Here is a 27,873-nt window from a genome sequence, read left to right as displayed (position 1 = left end):
TCGGGGCTGACGATGCTTGCCTCCAGCTCGCCTCTTCCAAGCAGCCTCCTCCTCCTCCTGATCTTGTGCAAAATGCTGGAAGCATGAGCCTGTCTTCCTCCCTCTGCCTTCTCCTCCTCCTCCTCTTCTTCTTCCTCAGCCACCGGATCCTTTGGGCTTTGGCGCACCAGGAGCAGCAACTTGGAGGAGACCCAGGTCTCCGGCTGAGACACAGCAGTAGCAGCCGCCGCCTTGGAAGGAAGGAGTCCACTTCTGGGACCTCTTCTTCTTCCTCTTCTTCTTCTGTTTCAGCCCTTTCAGCTGCTTCTTATTCGGGCCCCTCCGGAGAAGTGCCAGCCAGCGCTTTGGAGAGGAGTAGTTTCCAGTGGAGCCCATCCGGGCGCAGGACTGGCAGCCTCTATTGCAGAGTTGGCATCGGCTTCCATCTCCAAATCCACCCCGATGGGCATGTCAATGGGTCCCATCAAGGCAGCCTGTTAAGTAAGTCGATTTCTTTTCCTCCTCTGTTCCCCTTTCTTTGGGAATCGGGGACCAAATGGGCATTTTTATGGGCATACCCTGCTTCCAGCCTGTGCCCGCGCGTGTCTTCAAACCCGGTTTGTAATTTCCTGGTGTGCTTGTCTTTTTCTGAAAAGTCTGCTCTTCAAGAGCGGAGGGTTGCCAACTGAAGAAATTAGTTGAGATGAAGGTTGGGATTTCTTGTTTATTTCTTTTCTTCAGTGTTGACTGACCTCCATGTGAGTCCATGCTCAGACTGGCATTCCCGGTGGGAATGAATCTAAAATTGGGAATTTTGTCTCTGATTTCAACAGGGTATATAGGTTGCGCCCATCGCCAGCAGAAAGCCCAAGGATTCGGCTTTCTGAGCCCCTAAATCTCTTTATTGTGTATTAATTGTGTAGTACACACATTGCTTGGAGAGACATAGATCAGGGCAGTTGCTTGAACTAGCCAACAATAAAATTATGAACGCAGAAAATGGCTAGAACAATATACATACATGCATAGATACAAATTACTCTAGACAGTATATGAGACTCTTCTAAAGAGTCTAATATAATTTTATATATATATATATGAGTCTAAAACAGATTATTCCAAAGAGAAGCATGAAGAATTACACACACACACACACACACACACACACACACGTATATGTAAGTATGTATAGCTGAATGTTCCTCCTCCTCCCTACAATAGCTTAGGTTTTCACTTTCTATAGCTAATGTTTCTTCTTTTTTGGCTTTTCCCTTTCTCTCTCTCTCTTGGACTTTGAGACCTGATTTCATGCCATCCATGTCCCATTGAAAGGGTGCTTACTTCTGAGTCAAACCAACTAAGTTGTATGGCACCCTAAAGTCCAATATGCTTTACTGTATGGTGCATAACCCACTTCAGCCTGAAGTGATGGTGGTACATTAAAACTGCCATCACTGGTCTGTCAGGGGCCATAAGATGCTTTGTTGGTTTTGTTGCAAAAGAACAACATGGCTACCCACCCTCTTCACTGCCATGCTTGGAAATTGTCTATAAGACTGTGTACTGCTTGGCAAATGCTCTTGGAAGTAAGGCCTGTTGAACCCAGTAGGAGATAGAAGTGAATGTGCATAGGATAATAACAAAGTAAAACATAGCAGTATGAGAATTCAGATATATAGCCATGCTAGTCTGTAATATCAGTATGTAGAGAGATCCTGTTGCACCTTTGAGACTAACTGAAAGAAAGAAGTTGGCAGCATGAGCTTTCATAAACTCAAGTCCGCTTCCTCAGATGCATTTTGTGGAGTGGAAAGCCAGGGTCAGACCTATATATGCCATTATTGTGTGAAAATGTCAGTTTGCCACTTCAGTTCCATACACAAAGGATTTTGAATATGAATTAACATTCTCACACACTAATGGCATATATAGTTCTGTCCCTGGCTTTCCACTCCACCAAATGCAGCTGAGGAAGTAGACTGAAGTCTACTAAAGCTCATGCTGCCAGCTTCTTTCTTTCAGTTAGCTTCATAGGTGTGACAAGATCTCTCTACATAAGCGAATGAGATTGAAAAACAATCCTTAGCTAATCCTTTGGCCAATCAAAACCCTGGGAGGCGAGCAAAACTTTCCAAATTCATATCATTGTGTGCTAGGCCATGAGGATGATGTAAAAGACATATCAAACAGTATGACTTGCAAAGGGGGAATTCAGCACAGTTCCATGGATTGTACCACTTTAGGAGACAGAGTGGGGGGGGGGGGGGGGAAATCACATGTTGCTTCCTTGAAAAATATTTGTTTACCCTCATCCCTCCACATTTGCAGCTTTGACTTTTATGAATTTGATTTTATTCATGGATTTTATTAATATGGATTTTATTAATATGTTCTCTCTAGGAATATCTAGATCCTCTAGCACAACTCTTTGGTCAAATTTAACCAAAAGTTGCACTGAAGAACTTAGAGATTCCTAGAGTGAATACTCCACTAGGCATTTGTAACTCCTCCAGAGCAAGTCTATGGTCAGTGTCTGGCAGATGTTGACCAAAGAGTTGCACTGGAGGACCTAGAGGTAGTCTCTCAGATAAAAGTATAGTGATTTTGTTATTGGCAGTTTTCCCACATTCACTGGGGTCATGTGCCCCTAACTCCAGCAAATGCAGAGGGTCAAGTGTAGTTAAAACTTGTATGGCATTATAAGTAGCCTCCTTGGTACACCCACCCCCTATGTGAGAAAGTTAAGTATAGGGTAGTAGTTTGAGTGCTGGGCTTTGTCTTGGGAGATTCACTAAATTCAGCAAGTGACCTTGGACCAGTTGCTCTTTTATAGCCCATCCTACCTCACATGGTTGTTGTGAAGATAAGGTGTGGAGAAGAGCTATTGGTGCTGCCTTGAGCTTGCTGGAAGGGAAGGCAGGGTATAAATGTAACCACTTGACAGTGGAACAAACTCCCTCAGAATGTGGTGTCACGGATGCTTTGATTTAGATTTCCTGCATGGCAGGGGGTTGGACTGGATGGCCCTTGTGGTCTCTTCCAACTATATGATTCTATGATTCTATATATGTGCAGTTGTAAACCAGCAGCCTGAGCCGATGCAACCCAAGTAAAAATCCAGCATTTGAATCTTTGTGGTTGATTGAAGGTGAGTGAAATGAATGTGGGAAGAGAAAAGACTATAAAGAGTAATGGTGTTTCTTTGGACTTAAAGAAGCTGAAGTTAATTGTGGGGATAAGGAAGGATTCTCAGAGTTGTCATGTCTTACAACATCTTTAATATATAAAGTTTTCTTATTTAGGTTTTTCTGTCTATAGCCACTGGGTGCTTTCAGTAAGATTTAAAACAGTAATACAACTCCCAGTGTTGTAGTGGTGTAATGTAATGTATCTGCCTTGAGTTCTAGTTTTGATGGAGAGGTAGGGTATAAGGAAAGCAGTTGATTGACTGACTGACTGATTGACTGACTGATTGGTTGAAATCCCACCCATTGTAGCAGCTATACACTCCAGCTCCCATCTCTGACCACTGGCCAGGCTGGCTTGGGTTGATGCTTACTACAACATCTAAACAACCACAAGCTGCTTTACACTATCAGTGGAGACTTTAGTTTCATGATGTACTTAGACTTCTCTAGTAGAGAACTCTAGTGCCCTCCTTTGAACTACAGCAACAGAGCTCTAGCTGCAAAATCTCAACAGACTTCCACAGGATAGAAAAATTACAGTTAAAAGTGGTATCAAGCTATTATGATTGTATAGCGTAGATGCATTTATAATATAAAGAGGGATAAAATATGCCCACCAGGCAGATTCTGTAGCAGGGGAGAATTTTTATTTGATTACTGGTATTTGTTTTTATTTTACGCATCCCTTTAAAGTGAAGAAGTAATGTTACAACAAGAGCCAGCATGTAGTAGTGGTTTGAGCACTGGACTATGCTCATTGAACTAGGGTTTGAATCCTTGCTCAGCCATGGAAATTCACTGGGTGACTTTGGGGAAGTCATACTCTCTCAGCCTCAGAGGAAGACAAAAGCAAAACCCCTCTGAACAAATCTTGCCAAGAAAACCCTGGAATAGGGTTACCTTAAGGCTATTATAAGTCAGAAATGACTAGGATGCACACAACAACAGTGTTACTGAGACTTCAGCCTCATTTCCACTTACCTCTTGATTCAATTCCTGAACCGATTCCTGAAACCAGTTCAGCAAATAGAGTGATTCCCACTATGTTTGCACCGTCTTCAAAAATCAGTACAGGAAGCGACAGCCGTGGTTTCCCCATCATGCCTCCTTCCCTCCCTCCTCCTGGCCATACTGGGGGCGGGGGAGAAGCTTGGGTGGAAGGAGAGAGGCAGGCCGGGAGGATGGAGCAGGCATGGAGGTATGGCTGGGGAAGCCGCTCCCAGTGGGAACCAGTGAGGATTCGAATCTGATTCAAATCCTTCTGGTTCCCACTTGGGCTGAATCAGTTTATTTTGAAATAAATCGATTCAGCCCCAAAAACATTCCATTTTACCAGTATTTTTGACGCAGGTTAAATGGGTAAAAATGGGTAAAAACTATGCCCCCCCTTTCAGAATCACTTCAGCTATTCAAATTAAGTGGGAACCATGGTGGTTTAAACAGGATCATTTGGACTCACAATCCGGTTTAAACCATATTGAGAGTTAGGCCATCATTAATACTCAGTCAACATAAAGGTAGGATTTAGGTGACTACAGACTCAGTCTGCTCTTAGCAAAGAGAACTGCATTAGACTGCCCTCCATCTCATCATGCTAACTGAAGAAGGTGGGAGTTGAAGTCCAGCACACATAAAGGACATGAGGCTAGGAAGGGATGAACTAGATGAGCTTTAGGAACACCTCAGATCTAATGCATGAGTGAAATTATTCCAAAATAATTGGTTTTTGGATAGCTGGCTAGACAGCTTCTTTCCCTGCATCCTTATATATCTCACAGGTATTGATGCTGTTTAACCAATCCTTTTATTTACACAGCAAGAACTAGAACATTTGTGGCACTGCTGAGCGGTTCCTGCTGAAAAAAGCTTATTGTGTCAGCAGTTTGCTGCTATTCACCCCACTTTTCTCAGCCTCTTTGTTTCACCACATTTTTCTCCTCTCCTCCAGTGCCTAGTTTGAATTATCCATCTGCCTCCAGCTGTTCCATGTCAAATCTCTGTCTTTGAAAATTCTATTTGCTCATTTCTTTACAGTAGCCATAAATATTTGCACAGTAAAAATTAACTGTAAAAATAGCAAGGCTTGAGAGAAAAGCAATCATCCACAAATGCCAGGGTCTGTTGGTCCTTGCTCCCCCCCCCCCAAAAAAAAAAAAAAAAAAAAAAGAAAGAAAGAAAAGAAAAAAGAAAGAAAGAAAGAAGAAACAAAGAGATGGATTCCTCTATACTGACTGATTTGAGTTTTAAATCTTCCTTTATTGATGTCTCATTTAATGGCCTAAATCAAAGGTGGGAATGTGCCCCCCCCCCATGTTATTAAACTGCAACTTCCAGAAAGCCTAACAAGCATAGTCACTGATGAAGAGCATTAGGAGTTGCTGTTCAACAACATCTGGGAAGCTGTATTTCCACATCTGGCCTAATAGACAGAGTCCAATTAATATCTGTATGATGCTCATACCACATGATATTGGTTCTAATGCTTTATCATTTATTACTTCATGGCCAAATCAGCAAGTGTATCCAGATTGGAAATACAGTACTAATTTCCTGCTGGATGTCCTACCTTTGTAGGATTTGTGCATCATAAACATCAGTTGAATTATGAATATGATTGCACATGACAAGAAGCCAGAATTCTCATTGCCTACCTGCAACTTAGCCCACAAAGGAATGTCTGAACAAATCATTGGCTCCCATTCAGTGGTTTACTGTGATATCTGGTGCACATGTAGTTTGATCTAGGATTATTTCTCTGACTTGTCAGAAGAGAGACAAGCCGGATTGTTAAATTCAGCTGCCACAAAGAAACAATGGCCAGAAGGGTCTATAGTTTGTTCAGCTGTTCCTGCATATAGTGGGAGCAATCAGGCATTGTGCACAGAATTCTGGTTTGCCATTGTTATGTCTGAATATGTCCAATTTTTCTTAGCAAAACAGAGGACAATGGGAATGGAACAGCAGCAATCTCTTCCTTGTTGTTGTTGTTGTGTGGCTTCAAGTCATTTCCGACTTATGGCACCCAAAGGTGAACCTATCAGGAGATTTACTTGACAAGATTTCTTCATCCATCTTCAAGGCTCAGTCAGTTCCAACAGCAGTATCATACTTTGTTCTTGTGTGCCTTCCAGTCAACTCTTACTAATGGTGACCCTATCACGGGGTTTTCTTGACAAATTTCTTTAGTATAGGGTTTGCCTTTGCTTTCCTCTGAGGATGAGAGCATGTGACCTGCCCAAGGTCACCAAATGTAACCAAGTGGGGAATCAAACCCTGGTCTCCAGAGTCTCGAGTCACAGTTCAACACTCAAACCACTGCATCATGCTGGCTCTTTAGTGGTAGCCAATGTAGAGTTATGGTCTGAGTGCTGGACCAAGACTCCAAGAGACCAGGGTTTGAATCCCTGCTCAGCCATGGAAACCCACTAGGTGCTCTTGCGCAAGTCACAACCCCTCAGCCTCAGAGGATGGCAGTGGCAAACCCCTGCTGATGAAATTTGCCAAGAAAACCCCATGATAGGGTCATCATAAGAGTTGACTGGAAGGCACACAACAACAAAGTATGATACTACTGTTGGAAATGACTGCTGCTTTAAAATGGATGTGCAGGTAAACTCTAACCCCTAGTCATATAGGAATATCCAACCTCTGTTTAAAGACCTCTAAAGATGGAGAAGCCTCCATGCACCAAGGCAGTGTTTTCCACTGTCAAACAGCACTTACATGAAAATAAGTTATTTCTAATGTTTATGTGGAATCTCTTGAACCCTGAGCCTTTTCACATTTTAAACTTACTTGTAACAACTTGACAGCAGGAACAAAATGGAGTTTGCTTTTGCTGCTCTGATACTAAACACTGTTATTTGTAGAAGGGGATAATTTATTTTTAAAATTAAAAATAATTAAAAAAAACAAAACAAAATTTAACATGCCTGGTTGAGTGTCTACTTGCTGACCTGAGCATCCACCACTCTCTGGGTGATCCTGGAAGGAAAGTCTGATCTGGAGAAGGTCTGGACTTCAACCTTGAGATTAATTAAATTGACCACAGAAATTACTAATATGCTTTGTCATCCCAAGAGGATGTTGTGGTGCAGAAGTTAAAACAATTACACAGTAGACCAGCGAGCCTTCCAGGTTCAGCTTTATAGTATAGCATGCCCACTTGGGACAATAGCCTTTGCTTTCTCAAAGCCAACTCAAGTTTTCTGACTCCGCCATGCAAATTCAGTGTTGGCCATCTCATCATCTCATGGGAATATGGGACAGGAATATGGAAAAGTTACTTTTTTGGCCATGCTGACTGGTCATGCTAACTCGAAGATTATATGTGCTATGGTCCAAAAAGTAACTTTTCAAAATTGTGGTATGAGGTTGGCATGAAAATTGTTGGGTCTCACAAACCAGAAATGGTAGCAGTCAGATCTCGGCACTCCATTTTGCTGGAGAACAAACAAGTCTTATCACTTTCTGTTCCATGTAGGCTTCACCTATTCAGATCACTAAAGGTTGTTGCTGCCATAGCTAGTTCATCAGTTACTAGGTGACTTAAGAGCAGGGACATAGCTAGGATTTTGGTCCAGACTAAGTGCCACCATTATAATGGGGCTTGAGTGCAGCGGCGCAGCAGCACACACCATTCATTTTTCTAATGGAAGGGGGGCTCCGGACCCCTAGAACACCCCCCCCCTTGGCTATGTCCCTGTTAAGAGGAGGGATTTCCTCAGTCAAAACAATGTACAATGTACAAGCTGACTGAGTGAACATCAAGCTGTTCTCAGGACCAAATTTTTAATCAACCTGCACATTTTCCCCATTCTGTAAATAGCAGCTGTAGGAAAGCTTGAGCATCCATAATCTGGAGGTGATATGGGGAAAGGTTAACTCTTTGGGTCCCTGTCAAAATCCCAATAATGTTGCTTCTCTAAAGCAGTTGTTTGCATTTTGTGGGAAGACTGACCCAGTAGAGGCATCCCTTGAAAAACAAATAGCATTTTAGAAGTGCCCCCCCCCCCCGATAGTCGAAGTGAGAGAAAAAGTTTAGACGTGTTTTGCTTTGTTTTGTACTACTGTAATTAGAATCAAGTCCCCATGCATAGTGATAATGGGATTGTGATTTTCTGTATCCAGTTTTGCTGTAATGCCACCCCAACCATATATACTATGTATATATACTTGAAGCCAATGTGTATATTATGCATGTATATCTAATATATACATGCTGAGACAGTATGGTGCTGGGGTTAGAGTGTTGGACTAGGACTATGTAGATGAGGGTTCGAATCCTGGCTCAGCCATGGAAACCCACTGGGTGACTGTGGGCAAGTGACACGCTCAGCCTCAGAAGATGGCAATGGCAAACCCCCTCTGAACAAATTTGCCAAGAAAACCCCTTGTTTGGGTCATCTTAAGGTCACCATGAATCTGAAATGACTTGAAGGCAAACAACAACAACAAAAAATCTAATGAAGTGCTCCATGTATCTGAAGAAGTAGACTACATTCCACAAAAACTCAAACAGATATGTTAGCCTTACAAATGTCACAAGATTCTTTGTTGTTTTTCTGGAACACAGTCCCTTTTGAAATTTTGGATATTCCAGAAATGGGAGATCACACCAAAAAGACCCTATCCATGCTACAATTCTCAAAGTGTTCACAGTGAGCTTCAAGTGCTGATCCTAAAGGTCAGACACATGCAGACAGTCCTTTAAATAACCTGATCCTAAGATAGTCTTCTCTAACATATGGCCTCAAAATCTGCCTGCCTTCAACCAGTATATGGAGGATGCCATGATGAGAAAGCTAATTTAGGACTTTAAAAGCTAACTCCAGCATTTTAAACTGGTTCTACAAATGAAGATCTATGTAGATATTTAATTCCCAAAGTATTCTAGCTGCAGTATATTGTATTGATTACAACTGAGAACATTTGAACTTTCTACATGGAGTAATGCAATGCTGTCTTGACCCATTTCAGCCACATTCTCTTTCCAGTACATTTCTGCTCTTACATTATGACTTCATAATAACTACTACTTATATCGTTCCTTCTATAATTTTGTGGCACTACAGGGGTGATTCAAAACTGTGGTACTGCTATGTAAAAACATACCTGCTGTGCTCTTTTGCTTTTAAGGAAGAACAGATTCTGATGCTGTTTCAAAATCACCTTTGTTCACCTTCAGCACAAAGTAAATCTGCTATTTTCCTTCTACTTTTGATCACTCTCTAAATCAGAGCACCAAATAGCAAGAGTAAAATGCATTCTTTTCAAAAGCAAATCACCGAAAGAAATGGGAGGCAGAATGAAGCAAGCACAGGAGGAGGAGTTCCCTGTCATAGATATTCAAGGTGATGAAAGGCAGAGATGAACTTGTTATGCTGTGACCTACCATGCACTATTCTATCATGCCTCTAATGGTCTAGGGCAGCTGTTCATGAACAGCTACCCTCCAATAGCTGTTCTGTTACAATTCCAATCATCCCCAGCCTACCGAGGTAATGGTGAAAGTTTGATAGTGGGATATGTATTCCAAAAGATCTGGAAGGCCTCAAGCTAGGAATGCTGGTCTTTAGGGTTCAAAATAAAATAGTTCAAAATAATTACAAAAGTTGTGTTTCAATTGCTGAAGTACAGAAGTCTTTATTCAGCTCTAATTGTGCTTCTATGATGCACCTATGATGCACCAATGTACTCTTATCTTGCATTATGTTCAGTGATGATGAGAGGTATGCATGATCATGATGCACATTTGTCTTTAGGTGCTTCCACGCTGTAGAAATAATGCAGTTTAATATCATTTTAAGAGCTGTAGCTCCATCCTATGGAATCATGGGATTTGTAGCCATCTTTGCCAAAGAGTGCTGGTGCCTCACAAAACTATACATCCCTGGATTCTGTAGGATGGAGCCAAAGCAATAAAAATGGTGTCAAGGTGCATTATTTTCTAATGTAGGTGCACCCTCTGTTGCACAGGTAAAGCATTCATAGAATCATAGAGTTGGAAGAGACCTCAAGGACCATCCAGTCAAACCCCCTTGCCATGCAGGAAATCACAATCAAAGCATCCCCAACATATGGCCATCCAGCCTCTGTTTAAAGACCTCTAAGGAAAAAGACTCCACTACACCCCGAGGGAGTTTGTTCCACTGTTGAACAGCTCTTAGTGTCAGGAAGTTCTTCCTAATGTTAGTCTATGGAGCAGCAGAAAACAAGCTTGCTTCACAGATACCCCAATCCGTTAGTCTTAAAGGTGCCCCCAATATGACATCCCTTCAAATACTTAAATAGGGCTATCATATCACCTCTTAAACTTCTCCAGGCTAAACATACCCAGCTCCCTAAGGCGCGTTACAGACCGCCCCTTTGGGGCGGCCTGTAGGTGCACCTTTCCCCATTCCGGGGCCTCCAGCGGGCAGCGGAGTCGGCCAAGCAAGAAAGAGGGCAGCGATGAAGCCCCGATCCGCCGCCTGTTTCCCCGGGCTGCGGGGAAGCGGCAAAAGGCCCCTCCTGCAGCCTGGAAAGGGGTGTCCTTGGGGCTTCAAGCCCCAAGGACACCCCGCAGGCGGCGGGGAGAAGGAGAAAGGAGCTGTTTGGCCCTGCTTTCTCCTTTGGTCCTTGGCTGGCGGTGCAGCCGTCCGAGGCTGCACCCAGCGGACCAAACCAGGAAGGAGCTCCGAAATGGAGCTCCTTCCGGGGCGCGCGAAAGGGCGTCCTAGGCGCCCTGACGCAACCCCACTACGTCACAACTGCGCCGCCCCTTCGTTTGGAGGCGGGCCGCGGCCGTGACGTATGATGAGGTGGCCGTGTGGAAGGGGCGCCGCCATTTTTGTGCATGCACAGCACGCACTAGGGTTAGGGGCGGTGCGGAAGCACCCACCCCTCTTACCCTAGTCGACGCTCTGCGCGTACCGTTAAGTGTACTTGCCCGTGTGTAACGGCCTAAACACTGCTCATAGGGCCCGGTTTCCAGAACTTTCAGCATTTTGGTCACCTTCCTCTCAGACCAGGGGTAGGCAACCTGCGGCTGTGGGGGCCGGATGTGGCCTGGCAAGGCCTTGGGACGGACTGGCCCCAGCCTGGTCCTGCCGCCAATCTTCCGCCAGAGCCTTTGGCCCTCGCGTGAGGGCGTGGGGCCTTTGGCCTATCAAGGAGGGGCGGGGCAAGGGGGCAAGGCGGCGGCAAGGGGGCAATTGTCTATCGAAGCCTCAGAACACATGCATTTATTTAACATTTTTTTAAAAAATCAGACAATTTTTAATGTCCTCCTATGTTTCTCCATTTTTAAAAAGTGTCCTCTCCATTTGAACAGGTTGTCTACAGTGTCCTGGTTTATTATTATATTTATTATTTTTTTAAAAAGTAATTTAATTATTTTATTTGTGGCTCGGCCCCCCCAGCAGTTGTCTGAGGGACAGCAACTCGAGGCGCCGCCGCCCCCGGCTCAAAAAGGTTGCCTACCCCCTGACACTCCCCAGCTTCTTCTCCCACATCCTTTCTGAATTGGTAGGTCCAGAACTAGATGCAGTTAACCATGGTCTGTACTCTACTAACACTGCCTTTCATCAGCACCACTATACTTCATTGATGCAGCCGAAAATAAAACAGCTTTCATCACTGTTATGGATGCGACAAGTAGAGAGTGGTATCAGACACTGGACTTTCACTAGAATAGATACGATTTATGAATGAGGTTCATGGGCTGTAATCCACTTCATCTCAAGATTCCCTAACCACCAAATGGTAGTCTTAAGGTTCCCCACAACTATACATTTTGGAACACACATAAAATGAGTTTGGCTAGCTAACATCCTTCTGCGCGCAAAGAGCAGGACAAGTCTAAAGCAACCTTCTTCCTCATTTCTGAAGGAGAGATAGTGGCTTATTAGGACTGGACAAGGGGCGTCAGAAGACTCAACTTGAATCTAGACCAAAGTCTTCTGTTACAGGCTGGAGCTTGCTAGAGCGGTGGATGTTCGGGGCAGATGTGGCAAGGTGCGGGAACAGGCAGCTGAAAATCAGGACCACAGGAGTAGACTCCCTTGGAGCATGCCTCAGCATCAGATGACAAAAACAGAGCACAGTCCCAGTACTGGTCGGAGCCAGTGGTGGTTTATACAGGGTTTATACATGGAAATGGGCACAGAGCAGTGATTCCCGCAAAAGTTTCCATTACAAAACACGCCACTTATACACCCCTCCTCCACCTCAGCACAGGAGTTGTAACAGGGGAACAGGGGACAGTGGGGGAGAGGGTTGAGAGGAAAAAACATAATATTGATAGGAACAAAAATTATTCATGTTTAAGACTGTGGGTCCCCATCTCCAAGAATATCTCTTTGATGTATAGATGTGAATATTCCAAAATCCAGGAAAGAGCTGAAATCCAAAACACCTCCTGATCCTAAGCATTTTGGAGAAGGGCACTGGAGCGTATAGAAAATGCTGGTATGAAATGGGTCTTGGCGTCGGGGCCCAGGTGAACTGTGTTTCTTTGCTTTGTTTAGAGCCTTGAAGCGATGCCTTATTTAAGGTATATATACATGCTTATAGTGTTTCTTAATTACAACTGGCTAGTTTCAAACACAACTTAAATGTCAAGAAGAACCCCCCTTACCACCGTTCAGGAAGACCCCCCCCTTTCCCCCAATAGTACGCCCGGAGACCAGTGAAACAAACATATCTGTGTGGGTGCTCTTGATGGTGGTGATTTGTATTGTTTTTTGTCTTTTTCTTCGTGTTACTTTTGATACACAAAGTTCCCCCCCCTGCTCCACTGCAGGGCAACCCCTGATGAAATTGGGCCAGATGATCAAATTTCATAACTAGTGTGGATTTGAACCTGGTTTCTTCCATATCCAAGTTCCAGCACTCTGTCCCATATACATCAATTCCCCAGATTTGTGCAAACAGTTAGCCCCTGTGAAATCTATTGGGAGTGTGAGTGAGTGAGAAATATTACACTAGATGAATACATGCCAGTCTGGGAATTAGCTGATGAAAAAGATGTCCAAGATTCAAGCCGCCTAGACAGATCTCTTCATTTCTGAGAGGACTGCTCCAAATGAGTGCTGATAATCTGCTGCTAAGAAATGTACTCGCTCACATTTGTCATATAGATAAATACAGTGTGCCCTTGGTATCCACTGAGGTTTGGTTCCAAGACCACATCCCAGCATGATAACAAACCCATGGATGCTAAATTCCTATAAATACAATTGATAGTAAAAAAGATGTCCCTTATAATAAATGGCAAAATCAAGTGTTTGCTTTTGGAATTTATATATTTTTTGATATTTGTACGTTATTCAAGCCATGAATGCTTGAATCTGTGGATAAAGAATCAGGGAATATGGAGGGCTGCTGTATGCTTGTTCCAGTCCATTGCTGAGCCCCAGGTGCTGGAAATTGTTTCAGGGACTGGGGTCACAGTGTTGAGAATTCAGTCGTGGAGAGGGGAAAGTCGCAACTCAAACTATACACTTTGATTTTGGAAAGCACCTCCTCTCATTTCTTTCCATAATATTCGCTGCTCATCCAAGGCAACGGATCACAACTCATAAGCCAAGCCATAAATCCCAGGCCCCATCCCCCCCCCATCCAACACATCTTTGCCCATCTTGCCCAAAAACCATGAAACGTCCTATAAATAAATGTATATTCAGATAACTCAAGCAGCAAGCAAAAAGCAATCATCCATGAAATCACTAGGTTAAGACCTAAAATGACAAAGCTAGGGATTTCTTCTTCTTCTCTTCTTCTTCGTCTTTCTTCTTCTTCTCTCTCTTCTCGTTCTTCTTCTGTCTTCTTCTTCTTCTCTTTCTTCTTCTTTCTCTTCTTCGTTCTTCTTCCTTTCTCTTCTCTTGCTTCTCTTCCGCTTTCTGTCTTACTCTTCGTTCTTCCCATCCCGTCTTCTTCCGCACTCAGTGTCATCAGGAAAAGTAACGTAAGATGCCGTCCCGTCTCCTTCGGCCCCAGTGCTGTGAAGAAAAAAAGAAAATTGTGTTTTATTGGGATTTCGTCATCCTAGGTATTTGGAAAAGCGGGTGGCCAGGGGATAGAGGAATACGAGGAGTTTTCAGCAAACAAATTTTAAGCGATGTCAAAAAAAAGGAAAACTCCACGCAAAGTGTGAAGTAAAAATCACACTAATTTACTAAAACTGCCTTACACGTGGGATAATGGCTGAAATGGTATCTGTGAAATAGCAAGAACTTGTACATGTACTTTTTTGGGACTACAGTTCCCAGAATCCCACTGGCTATACTACTACTGGGGGGTTCTGGGAGTTGTAATTCAAAACAAGGAAGGTTCCATGGTCGTGGGTAATCATGTACATATGTGCATACAACGCATGCACAGGTGTGCACACACACATACAGAGGTATATCCACCATATCATCTGAGATTTCTTTTTTTCAGATTTAGAAAAATTTAGCAGTAAAAAGAGCTTTGAATGCCTTATAAAAATCCTGCATAACATTCAAACTTCATGTTAAAGTATAAGACCCCACAGACATGTGTTAGCAGCTCACAGGGTGTCAACAGTTCATCAAATACCGAAACCATATGATATTGTTGCCTGCCCAAAACTGCAAGAAGAGGAAAAAAATGAATGGACTCTGCACTGATGTAAGAAGCTGAGAATGAAGACAGTTGCATTTTGGACGTCCATTCCCAGTATCCCTAGGCAGCTTGGGCCATTAAACTATGTAGTTGGAAGATTCTGGAAGTTCAGGCAATCAGGAAAAAGTTAAATTTCCAAACTATCCAAAGTTTGCTGCTAAAACTCAATATGGCGCAAAGTCGCTGCAAAAACGATAAACTAGGAAAGTCTGTCAAAAAGAAAAGTCATTAAACGGTTTGATTAGAATCCATCTAGATGTATTCAGGAAGGCAACCCATCCACATCTACATCCCACATCCACCATACCACCAAGTCCTTAAAAGAGATACTGTAATGGACTAAGCCTGAAACTATACTTTAGAATCCAGGCTAATAGCCTATGATCTACAGACAGAACTTTCATAAATGCTGCTGTGATGGAATAGCCATCAGAATGCACTGCTAGCAAACCATAATATAGGATAGGTGTCTTTGGAAGAGCCAGCATGGCACAGTGGTTTGAGTGTTGGACTACAATGTTGGGAGATAGGGTTCAATTCCCCCCACTCATCCGTGAAACCCCCACTGGGTGACTTTGGGCTTAGTCCACACTGCTCTCACCAGCCCGCAGGGGAAGCAACGTAACCAACCCCCTGAAGAAATCTGCCAAGAAAAAAACCCCTGAGGGGTAACCTAGGGTCAACACATAAGCCAGAAAACAACTTGAAGCCATACGGCAGGGGTAGGCAACCTTTTTGAGCCGGGCGGGCCGGGTTGCTTCCCTCAGCACAATGGGGGGGCCGAAAAGCCAAAAATAAATAATTAAATACTTAAAAAAATTAAATAAATAAATAAACCAGGAAAACTGTAGGACAAAATTTTCAAAGGAGGACACTTTTTTTTAAAAATGGAGGACACAAACAAAATTGCTGATTTTTAAAAAAAATGTTTAATATAAATGCAGTTTCTGAGGCCTATAGAACAATGCCCCCCCTTGCCCCCGCTTGCCACCCTGCCCGCCTCCTCCTGATAGGCCAAGGACCCCACGCCCTCACGCGAGAGGCCAAAGGCTCTGCGGCAATTGGCGGCAGGACCAGGCTGGGGCCGGTCCAAAGGCCTTGCCGGGCGCATCCAGCCCCGCGTCCTCAGTTGCCTACCCCTGCCATACAGCACACAAACCACAGAGGGGTCATGCAGTATGTGAAGACTTCCTAAAACCTTACCTCGTCCCCCTTCACTCATCACCTTGGATGAAGAATAAACCAGGAAAAAACAAGGAAAGAAACTGTTTTTTGGGTCATAAAATTAATGATTGTAAAGAATTATGATAGAGCTGAAAAGTATCTTAAGAGCTACCCAGAAGGTTGTCTGTCATGCAGAAATACACAATTAAAGCATTTAAAAAGTTTCAGTCAAAAATGTAACATTTCCAAACGTCATTTAACTCCCTCCAAAGAAGGAGGGTCTCAGGCTTTCTCTCTCTCAGAGTCAAATAGTTCTTATTATCAAGATGTTCTTCTTAATGTTTAAGTGGAATATCTTCGTTTGCAATTTGAATGCATTGGTTAGCATCCTAGGGTACACACACAGAGCAAAAATAAAGTAGCTTGACACCACTTTTGATTCTATCCTACAGAACTGTGGGATGCGTAATTTGGTGAGGTATTCAGCCTGCTCTGTCAGAGAGCTCTGGCACATCAATCAAACTATAAATATCACAATTCTGTAGGTTAGAATCATGGCAGTTAAAGTAGTGTCAAACTGCTTTGATTTTGCAATGCGGCTACATTCCTAGGAGCTTATCACATGGACAAAACCCCTGATTGCACCCCAATGGGATGCACCAGATTGCGATATGCAGGTGGGAATTATTGCATGTAATTCATCGCTGATTCTACTGACAAGTGCAGCCCAGCTGCAGCCAGGGTCCCAGGCGCACTTCGGAGGCCGCTTTTCAAAGCCAGAAGATTTCTGACTAAAGTGTTTGGCCTGGTCTAATGTGCCAGACCATACACCAAGTACAAGCTGTGCTACTTATTTGAGATGCAAAAATAAAAATAAAAATAAATTCTCAGTCTTGATTTCATAGCTTTTCTCCCTATCCCATCTGTATTCCTGTTCCAGCCTTAGTTCATATCAGGTTGCAAGGCTTTGGTCTCTTTCACACTATATAATTACATATTGAGTCTCTCTTGTCCAAAATGCTTGGGGTGAGAAGTGTTTTGGATTTTGGATTCCCCCCCCCCCCCCATTGGAATATTTGCATATATATAATATGATACCTTGGAGTTGGGATCCAAACCTAAATATGAAATATTTATATATACATAGCCTGAAGGTAATTTTATACATAATATTTTTAATAATTTTGTGCAGGAAACATTGTGCACAATGAACAATCAGAAGGCACAGGTGTCACTACGTATCTCAGACACTTGTGTGGACAATTTTGGACTTTGGTATTTTGGATTTTGAAATTCTGGATAAGGGATGCTCAGCTTGTATAACACTTTGATACCACTTAAACTGCCATAGCTTTGCCCCAGGTTTTGTAGTTTCCCAAATTATTCCAAATTCTCAAAATACTAATCCCAGAATTCCATAGGATGCAGTTAACATGCTACCAAAGTGTTTTAATTGTGTAGTGTAAAAAGAGACCTTGTTTCTTCTTTCCTCATGGAAATTCATATGCATTCAGTAATTTCTGCATGTGTTCACATGCTTTTTCTATTGTACACATATTTGTACATTATTTTTCATTGTGGACTAAACTGTGTGGTATTTTTCTCCATTAGTGTGTTTTCCCCACATTTTCTCCTTTGATTAAAGTGTGCATTTTTTTAACTGCACATATTTTCAACCCTCCACTTTTTATAAATTTATGCCAATGTATGTGTATAAAATATTCCCCAAATCTTCTAAATGTGTATATTTCTAAAGTGAGGTGAAGTTTTGTTCACAACAAGATGCACAATGGGTATTCTTGGCAAGAATCTCGAAACCATCAAAATTCTTTCCCTTTTTTCAGGGACGTAGCCAGGATTTTAGGAAGGGGGGGTCCAGACTAAGTGCCACCATTATAATGGGGCTTGGGCACAGCGTCGCAGCAGCACGCACCATTCATTTTTCTAATGGAAGGGGGGGGGTCCGGACCCCAAGGACCCCCCCCCCTTGGCTACGTCCCTGCTTTTTTAAAATGTATCATTTACAAGGCAAACCTATGAATAAGGTTTCAGTTTGTCATGCTTTAAAAGTGAACAACAGATTTTATATGTTTGTAAATTTCTGCGTGGATTATCTCCTGCTTACAGAGGATGTCTGGATAAAAAAAAAAGTCGGATTGTAAGACATTAAAGCTGAGCTGTCTAGAATATAAGTATAGCTGGTAGCTCCGGTTTAGTAAAATTTATTTTAATCAATGTGTTGAGTGTTGTGCAGTCTCCTTTTAAGGCCTTAGATTTGCTTTCAACCAGCTTTAGAGCTTCTTCTGTAGCTTGCCCGGTGTTTGGGTGAATGTAAGCTGTTTTTTCCCCCTCCTCCCTAATGTGAAATCATTTTATCATTTCATGTTAGAGCTTTGACTTATAATTTAGTGGCTGCCAAAATTAAATTAAACCCCTTTCTTGATTCTTGGCTGATTGCTACAAGCAAGAAGTGGTGTTATAGGTGGACACAAGTTAAGATGGGTCAGCCTGAAAGGTTAGGACTGGGGCTCCATCCGTCAAACTGGTGCAAGAAATTAGTGGAAACCTGAGCCAAATGTCTAAAGATCACTGGGTTAAATAATGCTGATAATGTAAAACCAGCATCTGCTGTTCTTTCCTGCTTTGGCAGGATGAAGTTATTTTATGGGCTAATGAGTTCGAGGAGGCAAGAGGCAAGTGCTGTGCTTGTCACTCAGGCAAGCTCTTTGATACTGACAACATTTTGATTACTTTTAGCTGAACTAGAGATAAACCTAAGTCCCACTGTTATACAGGGGATGGAATTTAGTGGGCTCTGGTAGGTCCCCCCTTTCTTATCTGACCTTCAGCCTTCCATTTAGGCAGCAATTTAATTAAATTATAAGGCAGTTCATTTTTAATAAGGAAACTGGATTCAGAAGCAACCTTAATCCTGGCAATTATCATTTCCTACTATCTCTGTTGTTGACTGCAAACTACTTACATTTTTTAAAATTTCCCCCCAAAATGCACCCAACATCTTCTATGCGGGGGGCAATTTTGCTTCAGGTCAATTTCTGGAGAAGAAATACCGCATACAATCCCAATTGGTTAACACCAGGGCTGCCATTTGCTTTTCCCCTTCTACCTCCCCATCTACTCAAAAAGGACTGTTTTATTTTTAAGAAGCAGAAAAGTGAGTGTACAGTGAATACATTTTCATGTGGCTCTTTGAAAAATAAAAAAATACGCAAGCTTTCTAAAATGAGAGAATCATCATAAGATTGATCCAGGTACCTTGCATGTCTTCCCTACAATCTTAACCTGGTACCTGGCATGCCTGGCCTATAATCTGAGAGCCTGGAAAGAAACTAGGGACATAAAACCTACCTACCATTAAACTGACTGAAGTTTAGAATGTGTAGATATATTGCATTTCTCCTCCCCTGTTTTTAAAGAAAGAAAATGGCAGTGTCACTACTGATATGATGAAATATAAGTGGGGGAAGAGAATACACTAGGTGTGATCCCAAGGGTGTTTCCAGGTGAGACTGAATGTGATACGTATTACCTTTCCTCCTTTGAGGAATTTTGCAGGGGGTCCAGATTATGACTTCTTTTAGTTGTAGCTCTCCTCTGTTTTGTTGCCACTTCCATGACATTTCTTAGCCCAGAAAACCTGTTTGGGTGGGGAGGCAGAGCAGCTGCAGTGTTTTTTGATTGTTGGTGCTAGAATCTATCTCTCTGAAAGTACCCCAAGAGGAGGAATGGGGAAAATCTGTCATTTTCTGATGCATTTGAAAAGCCCTCAAGTTCTGTCCATATTAAATATGAGGAAATGTACACATGTTGATGAAAATATGTATTTTTATTGGCCTAGTCCAACAGATATAGCTATTCCTAGCATGGGGAGTATCATGTAATACACGTCTGTCAGCCATATAGATGCTAAAGGTGAAAAAAACAAAGGTCACTTCATATTACACAGTTATAATGCTATGATGCCACTTTAACTGCCATAGCTGCATCCTGTGGAATCCGGGAGTGTGTACTCTGGTGTGACACTGGAGTTTTCTCCTTAGAATTCTAAGTACCCATCTCTATATTGCTATCCATTGTGATTTGATTCCAGAACCCACTGTGGGTACCAAAATCTATGAATGCTCAAGTCCCTTGTTATACAATGGGGTAGTGATCCAGCTTTCTGTAGTGCTTTTACTATTGGATTATGATTCTGGAGACCAGGGTTCAAATCCTGGCTCAGCCATGTACACCAACTGGGTGACCTTGGGCAAGTCACACTCTCTCAGCCTCAGAGGGAAGCAATAGCAAACCCCTCTGAAGAAACTTGTCAAGAAAGCCCCATAATAGGGTTGCCATAAGTTGGAAATGACAACAACAACAAGTAAAATGGTATACATTATATTAAATGGCAAAATCAAGGTTTGCTTTGGGAATTTAAAAAAAAATTCAAGGCATGAATGGTTGAATCTGGGGATGCAGAATCCAGGGATACAGAGGGCTGACTGTACCAGGATTCCATAGGATGCAACCATGGCATTTAAAGTGGAATCATAGCACCATAATTGTCTAATGTGAAAAGACTTCAGGTGGCCATCCTAACTCAAAAGTAAAGTAGGCCTGGTACAGACAGGCACTTTGTGGTGCCCTGGGGCCAAAACTAAGGTTCAGGAGAGCAGAGCAACCACATGCTCCCAAACCCTAGTACATGATAGCACCACCATCATGGTCCACACGGGGGCTGCCATCATGATGCAAATGCAGTGTTCGCATGTTGTGCCGCCATGCTTGTGTCATCAACACATGACAGTGCGCCAATGGCGCACTCATGGCATCCACCGTGCACACCAAAAAGAGCCTGCTTTTAGCTGATTCTTTTTGGTGCAGAGGGAAGCCATGTGTTTTGGCTGCTGCAGCCTCCCTCAGTAGCAAAAATGAGCACCCCCAGCCCCCCCTTTCAAGGTGGTCTGTTGAGCCCCATAGTTGAACATTCAGTGATAACAGTACAGACTTTAGAAAAGGCAAAAACTTCTCAGGACAGAGATGGAAATATTTTACAATAAAAACTATAATAGTTTTAGTTTACAACCCTCCTCAGCCCCATCCAGCATGGGATTCAGCTCTTGTAGTCCAAAAGGTATGGAGAGCAAAATGTTCCTTAGGTGATATTGAAAGTGATGCCTAATATGAAGCCAGTACAAGGACTTAAGGAATCTCATTTACTGCACTATGCACTGGTTGTAATATTCTGTGGTGCTGAATTTTTGAAGTTTTGGTAGGAAAACTCTGAGGGTCAAAGTATGAGATGGGACCAGAGCATAAAACCCTTGTAGCACACCTCCTAATAGAAGCAAACATCTTGAATGCTTTTAAGCTCCTCCTTAAATGCTTTCATTGAGACCTACTAGATACTATCTCATGGTTGTCAAATCATATAATATTTTGAGAGTTTAACAAATAATAAACCTTTTCATAGTAAAGAGCGTGTTCCACTGATGTTTCCAACATAAACAAAAGCAAATTTTTCAGAGGCATTTTCAATTTACCATCCTGTTTAATAATTCTTTTCTCATTGATTGCAAAGGCAGCTGAGCAAAATTAATGTCCCAAGAGACAAAGGCTTTGCTCTTCTGGTTGAGACAGATCTTGGCAGGAAACGGAGGACTTGCTTCAGTAGCCACAGATAAGATCACATCCATACTTTTTCATCCTTTTGTTCTAGCCCGAATGGCCAGACATAGATTAGAGCAGGGGAGTGACCTTCACAAGAGACATCTGTTGTATTGGATGTAGTCACTGTTAATACTCTCTGGGGTCCATCAGTCAAATTGGAACAATGTTAGAAGCCCTAGTAATGGGTTTCCCAGGATGTCTTATGTCCTGAAAAACAACAACAAACTATACAAATCCCACCCCATTTAACAGATAAAGCTAGACAAATGTGTTTGACTACAGGGCCCATCATTTGTACAGAGCCAATGTCCTGCTAGCTGGGGATGATGTCAGTTTTAATTCAAAGCACCTGAAGGCCAGTAGTTTGGAGAGGGCTGAGTTAAGCATTTTTCTTGCAAAAAAAAGAGGAAATAATGGCTTCAATAATGTGCTTTAAAAAAAAGGTCTTATTGTTCACCATGATGGATTATGTGTGAAAAGAGAATTCTTCTGCCTATCCCACCCCCCAGTCTCCTTCTTCAAAAATGAACAAGCTCTAAATAGCTACTAACAACAGAGGGGAGCTGGAAGATGATCACAGTGCAGTGAATTCCTGTTCTTGGCTTGTTCACTATAAATCTGAGAAGACAATTCCACATGATTGCTTTCCCAAAGGGTTTTGGATTGTTTTGGCACGGAAGTGTGTGTCTCATCCATCAGTCCAACTTTCTTTCAGGCTGAACACATGGGAGAGGGTACCGAGGTCAAGGGTCCATTCATTAAGAGAGAGGAGGGAAGAATAGCAAAAACTTTACCAGCAGAATTTCCTCCCAGCCTATCCCTGTTTACAATGATGGCTCACCCTTTGATCTCTTCCCTTAGCACTCTAGGACCTTAAACCCAGGGAACATCAGGACTCAAGAAAAATGACTTCTGGGACTACAGCTCCCAGAATGCTCAAAAAGACATATGGGTCATCTGGTTACAGGCTTCCCTACTATGGTATTTCTAGAAAAGTTAGAATCTTATGTCTAATTGAGCATCTGTACATATAAATCACCACATGCAATATCTCCTCTTTTAGGGGTGATAGATTTCCTCTTCTTTAAGCAATTTGTAAGTGGCAATTAAAGTTGTTTTACTTCTCCCAGCTGCACCAGGAAAGATCTGAAGGCCATGTTGGTGAATCAAGGATCCAGTTTTATCTGGAGAAAGAAATGGAGTTCTGTCTCCCATCCTGAAAGACCATAGTCTGAAAAGAATAGGAGCTAGGAGCCACAACTCTTTACATATTAAAATAATTTGCCAATATTGCCAAGTCACTACTAAAAAGTGCCTGTCTTGGAAAAATTCCATGAAGCAAATAGAAGTTTTCTAACCATTAGTTGATCATGTACAGCCTCCTGGAAGATAAACATCATGCCTAGTCCTTGCTAGAGAACCCATTCTGCAAGTCCTTGTCACTGTAGGAAACAAAATATACTGTATCCTGTAACCTTCACAGTCCCAGCTTGCTCTTTTGGAAAAATTTCCCTAGCACCAAATGCACAGAGTTAATGAACATTTTGAGGGCTAACACACATGAAGCCATGCTAGGGCTCCCGTACACAACCCAAACTGCAGGCTGGGTGGGTGCATGGAGAATCTCTGGCATAGCTTGGAAAAGTTACCTTGTGGGAATACAAGTGGCTATGCTGGATGGAAGCTTCTGGATGTCATAGTACTCACAAGCAGATTTCCAAGCTCTTAGTCCCAAGGGCATGCTAACTAGCCTGAAATGGTTCTCCTAGTAGATGAAGCACACCCTTTATTAGAACACATCAGAGTGGGTAAGTGCCCAAGATTGGGCAGTATATTTGCTTCCCATGGGACTTCAAAGAATCCAAACCTTACAATTTTTAATATAAGTTTTTAAAAATAAGCCCCCATGCCTCCTAGGACAGGGGTAGGCAATGGTCAGGGGTTAGGGGCCACACAGATCATCGAAGGCGGGTTACATACTGCCATTTGGGACGTCCTCAGGACGTCCCAGTTTAAAAAAGGGACGTTCTTCTAGACGCCCCTACTCCTGTTACGGACTCTGTCCGTAACAAATGGCGGTGGCCGTTCCACACGGCCGCAGACATCTTGACGTAACGGACGCTCTGCATCCGCACGTCGTGCCCTGGAAATGACGCCATGAGTGCGCGACTAGCGCCTCATAGCATCTCTTCCAGGGAGTAAGAAGGAGCGCGATTTTCACGCTCCTTCTTGGCAGCATCCGGGAACCGTGCCGTTTGGCTGCTGCGGTTCCCGGATGCTGCAACCAGTGGTGGCGCGAGACGGCCCCTTCTGGGCCGTCTGTAATGCACCGAAGAGTCCTTGGAATACTGAACCCATGTGCAAAAAATAATCATCTTTTTTGCCCTCAAGTGTCTTGTAGGGATGATGGGTCATTCTCACCACATTCCGCCATGGTCCATTTTAGCTTAAGGGGAGGACATTTTACCAGTAAGTCAGCTTGTAAATCACTTCCAACTAGAAAAAAATGCCTCCCGTGGGCCTAAAATAACTGGTGCTAGTAGAAAAATATGATAAAATTGCTTCCTGCACTTCCTATACCCTCCAACGTTTCAGATATGAAAACCAGGACACATCATGGCCATGCAATGTCAATGGTCAAGATGGCAAGAGTTATGCATGAAGAACACACATGCTTGGAGAGGCTGCAGTAGTTTGCTTTTCACTGAACCAACTGGGAAGAGCAAGGCTCTGCTCCATGTTCTTCTCTTCCTTCTGGGTTAATTGAATGCAAACTATTTCTGCACATTTGCAGCAACTAAAGTAATCCATGGATGAAGGGAATGAAGGAGGCGATTGTGGGGAGGAGAGACAAACAGGGACATTTTAAAAGTGGAGTGATAGAGGGTTAATTGGAGTGTCCCTGCCAAATCAGGGCAATTGGTCAGTATGGACATTGCTTACTGCTCAGGTGCAGTGGAATATGCTTTCCCATCAGTTTTCCCATCAGCAGAGCCAGTTTAGTTTTTCTGCTGTACAAGAAATGGGTACCTTTTTGTCATTTACTTCAGAAAGCAAAATGCATAGTTCTGAAAAGTACTTTTTGAAAAATAGTTTGTTGTGTAACTCACTAAAAAGCCTACCAAAACAATTAATTGTCTGAAATGTTACAAAATGTGGTTTTAATCACACATTGGATTACCCATTGCTTGCAGTGTGGACTTTAGGATTATTAAGAGGTCGATAAAAGTTTTATAGATTTTAAATTTCTGATCAAAATCAGAATGCCCAAGAATGCCCTATGAGTATAATTTAAAAACATGACTCTTTAAACATACAATATGTGTTACCTTTCAAAGGTAATTTTGTTATGCCCTCTTTACTCAAAAAAATGGAATTCAGCAAAGGTAGCTCTGTTGTTTATAACTCATTGTGTGTTTGTATGTGCCTTCATGTCTGTCAGTTTATGATAACCCCAGAATTTAATAGGGTTTTCTTAGGCAAAGACTACTCAGAGGAGATTTTGCCAGTTCCTTTCTCTGAAACATAGCCTACCGCACCTGGTATTCATTGGCAGTCTCTCATCAACCAGAGCTGACCCTGCTTAGCTTCCAAGATCAAGTGGGATCTGGTGTATCTAAGGAAAGGTGTTGTAGTCCATCAAAACTTATACTAAAATAATATTAACTATGCCACAAGATCCCTCCCCTCTTTTCTTTCCCCCTTTCCTTCTCTTTAGACTGAAACAAACTATCTCCTAGAAAATTTGGATAAGACAAGTGATTAAATGCTGGGGACATCAGGCAGGATCCTGTTAGTGATGTGTTATTATTGTGTGCCTTGAAGTCATTTCCTGAGTTTTCTTGACATGTTTCTTTAGAGGGGGTTTGCTTTGCCATCTTCTGAGGCTGAAAGAGTTTGATTTGCCCAGGGTCACCAAGTGGGTTTATATGGCTGAATAGGGATTCAAATCCTGGTCTGTAGAGTCATAATCCAATGCTCAAACTACTACGCCACCCCAGCTCACATGCATAAGTGCAGTTTATGCACACACTGGTCTCTTTTTGGACATGCACAAGGAGTTATTCCACTGGTTTCCAAATTTTGATCCTCCACATGTTTTAGACTCCTAGGATTCCTGGACATTGCCCATGGTGGCAGGTGCTTCTGGGAAAAGAATTCTAAAATTATCTGGAGAACCAACGTTTGGGAATCTCTGCTTTGCACCTTGACCCAAACTTCCCACTTCCATCACAGCTTTCAAGACAAAGGAGATACCACTGCAGTGGAGAGGAGAGAAGGAGGAAGAGTCAATAAAGTTGTGGCTGGTTTGGACTTGGAAGAGAAAGAAAGTGAGGATTGACTCATTTCTTCTCCCTTCTGAGCTGAAACCAACTGCTTCTTCGTCATTTGAAATACCTCCCCTTTATCTCCCCTTTTCATTGATGCAGTAAACAGAAGTGACCCCTCTTTGACAGCTGCTGAGATGGAGGAGGACATGAACTGTGTGGCTGGTACATCATGTTTGTTTGATGTCAGATCTCAGACATTGTGTACAAGCTCTTCAGGACATAATATCACAGAATGTCAACATTTTAAGTCTAATTCTGTGCAGATGGGGCAACGAAATGTTACTCTGAAAAACTAAAATGTCCAGTTGGTACAAAAAGGTTAAATATCAAAATCAGCTGATGCCTAGAGCTTTTAAAATACAGCCAGCCAATTGAACCAATAAAAACCTCACAATAAACAGAGTTGTTTTCTAAGATGTCTTTCCATGCTGAACTGGGGGAGTAGGTGGCCCTTTCTACAAACCTTCACTCTTAATCCCCCAAAGTAAAGTTGCATGGAATTTCCTACAACTTTCTAGGCTAATACTAGCACTTTCAATCCAAGTTCCCCAAAATATACCAGTAACCAGCAGAATTTGGCACAATATGAGAGCCAGCATGGCATAGTGGGCTGAGTGTTGACTCTGGAGACCAGGGTTCAATTTCTGTTTGGCCATGAAACTCACTGGATGATCTTGGACAAGTCACATGCTCTTGACCTCTGGGAAAAGCAATGACAAACCTCCTCTGAAAAAATTATGCCAAGAAAATCCCATGTTAGGTTTGCCTTGGGGTTGCCCTAAGTCAAAAACGACTTGAAGACACACAACAATAGCAATGCATGCCACACAATATAACTACTGAATTTCCTCCACCAGCAGTGGAGTGGCTGCATTTTGCTAAATTTTCCAAACTATCCTTCAAGGAAGCCCACATGGAGAGCAATTACAGTAATCCAGCCTATCCAGCAGTAACTGAAAGCAGAACAGCTATTTTAGTGAGGAAAGTAAACAATATAAATTGAACCAAATAAAGTAATTATCCATTTCTTTTAAAAGCAAGCAAAATGTTTTAGCACAGATTTTATTTTTGCATTCGTATAATAGTACAGCATATACATTTGATGGATAATTATTGGTCACAGTAGTCAATGTTTCCATTAAGAAGACATGGTGTACTCCATTGTACTTCCACATAGGCTAAAATTGGCTTTACTGATGACTTGAAGCATCAATAAAGTGAATATGCACTTCATATACCCTTTATAGTTGGTTAAGTTACTGTTTCTAATCTTACATTATGCCAGTGATTCTTAGGGGAGAAGGCAGAGGAGGGGAAAGAAAGATGCTCTTTCTAGTGAGAAATTTTTGTGTTTTTCTGGCTATGTGGCCAAAGTGATCACAAAGTATAGTACAATTGAAATACTCATTTTTTTGAGGGGGGAAACAACTTTTTTTGTTTTTGTTTTTTCTTTTCAGGCCACATTTACAGATGACTGCAAGTTCAGAGAGAGGTTTCAGGAAAACAGCTACAACACCTATGCCTCAGCAGTCCACAGGACTGGGAAAACGGGAAGGGAATGGTATGTGGCCTTGAACAAACGGGGCAAAGCAAAAAGAGGGTGCAGTCCCCGAGTTAAACCACAGCATATTTCCACTCACTTCCTCCCAAGGTTCAGACAAACCGAACAGCCCGAACTTGCTTTTACAGTCGCTGTCCCTGAGAAGAAAAAGCCACCTGTTGTCATCCCACCAAAGCCAAAGGTTTCCTTGCCGGTGCCTCGGAAAAACTCTCCTCCTGTCAAATATAGACTCAAGTTTCGCTTTGGATAGCAACCAATGAACTCTTAAACCAAGGAATGTTATCTTCCTTTTCAGAAGCTGCTGCTTAAATGTGATTATTCCATGATGAAGGATGGCGGGTGAGACAGT

General features: G+C 42.5%; 1 protein-coding gene across 1 annotated transcript; it reads left to right on the top strand.

The window, feature by feature from the left end:
- The first annotated feature begins 73 nt into the window (after positions 1-73).
- FGF5 (fibroblast growth factor 5) lies at positions 74-27,540 on the top strand. Its single transcript, XM_042469898.1, has 2 exons — positions 74-480; positions 27,421-27,540. The coding sequence occupies exons 1-2, from the start codon at positions 84-86 to the stop codon at positions 27,435-27,437; spliced, it is 414 nt and encodes a 137-aa protein (XP_042325832.1). The 5' UTR covers positions 74-83; the 3' UTR covers positions 27,438-27,540.
- The last annotated feature ends 333 nt before the right edge of the window (positions 27,541-27,873 follow it).

This window comes from Sceloporus undulatus, chromosome 5, assembly GCF_019175285.1.
Source record: "Sceloporus undulatus isolate JIND9_A2432 ecotype Alabama chromosome 5, SceUnd_v1.1, whole genome shotgun sequence".
NCBI classification, from domain to species: Eukaryota; Metazoa; Chordata; class Lepidosauria; order Squamata; family Phrynosomatidae; genus Sceloporus; species Sceloporus undulatus.
Note: the sequence above shows the minus strand (reverse complement) of the source record. Positions and strands in the feature narration are given on the sequence as shown.

What these genes read in the sequence shown, in the direction of transcription:
- FGF5 (XM_042469898.1), top strand. Translation starts at nt 84, where the DNA reads ATGAGCCTGTCTTCCTCCCTCTGCCTTCTCCTCCTCCTCCTCTTCTTC.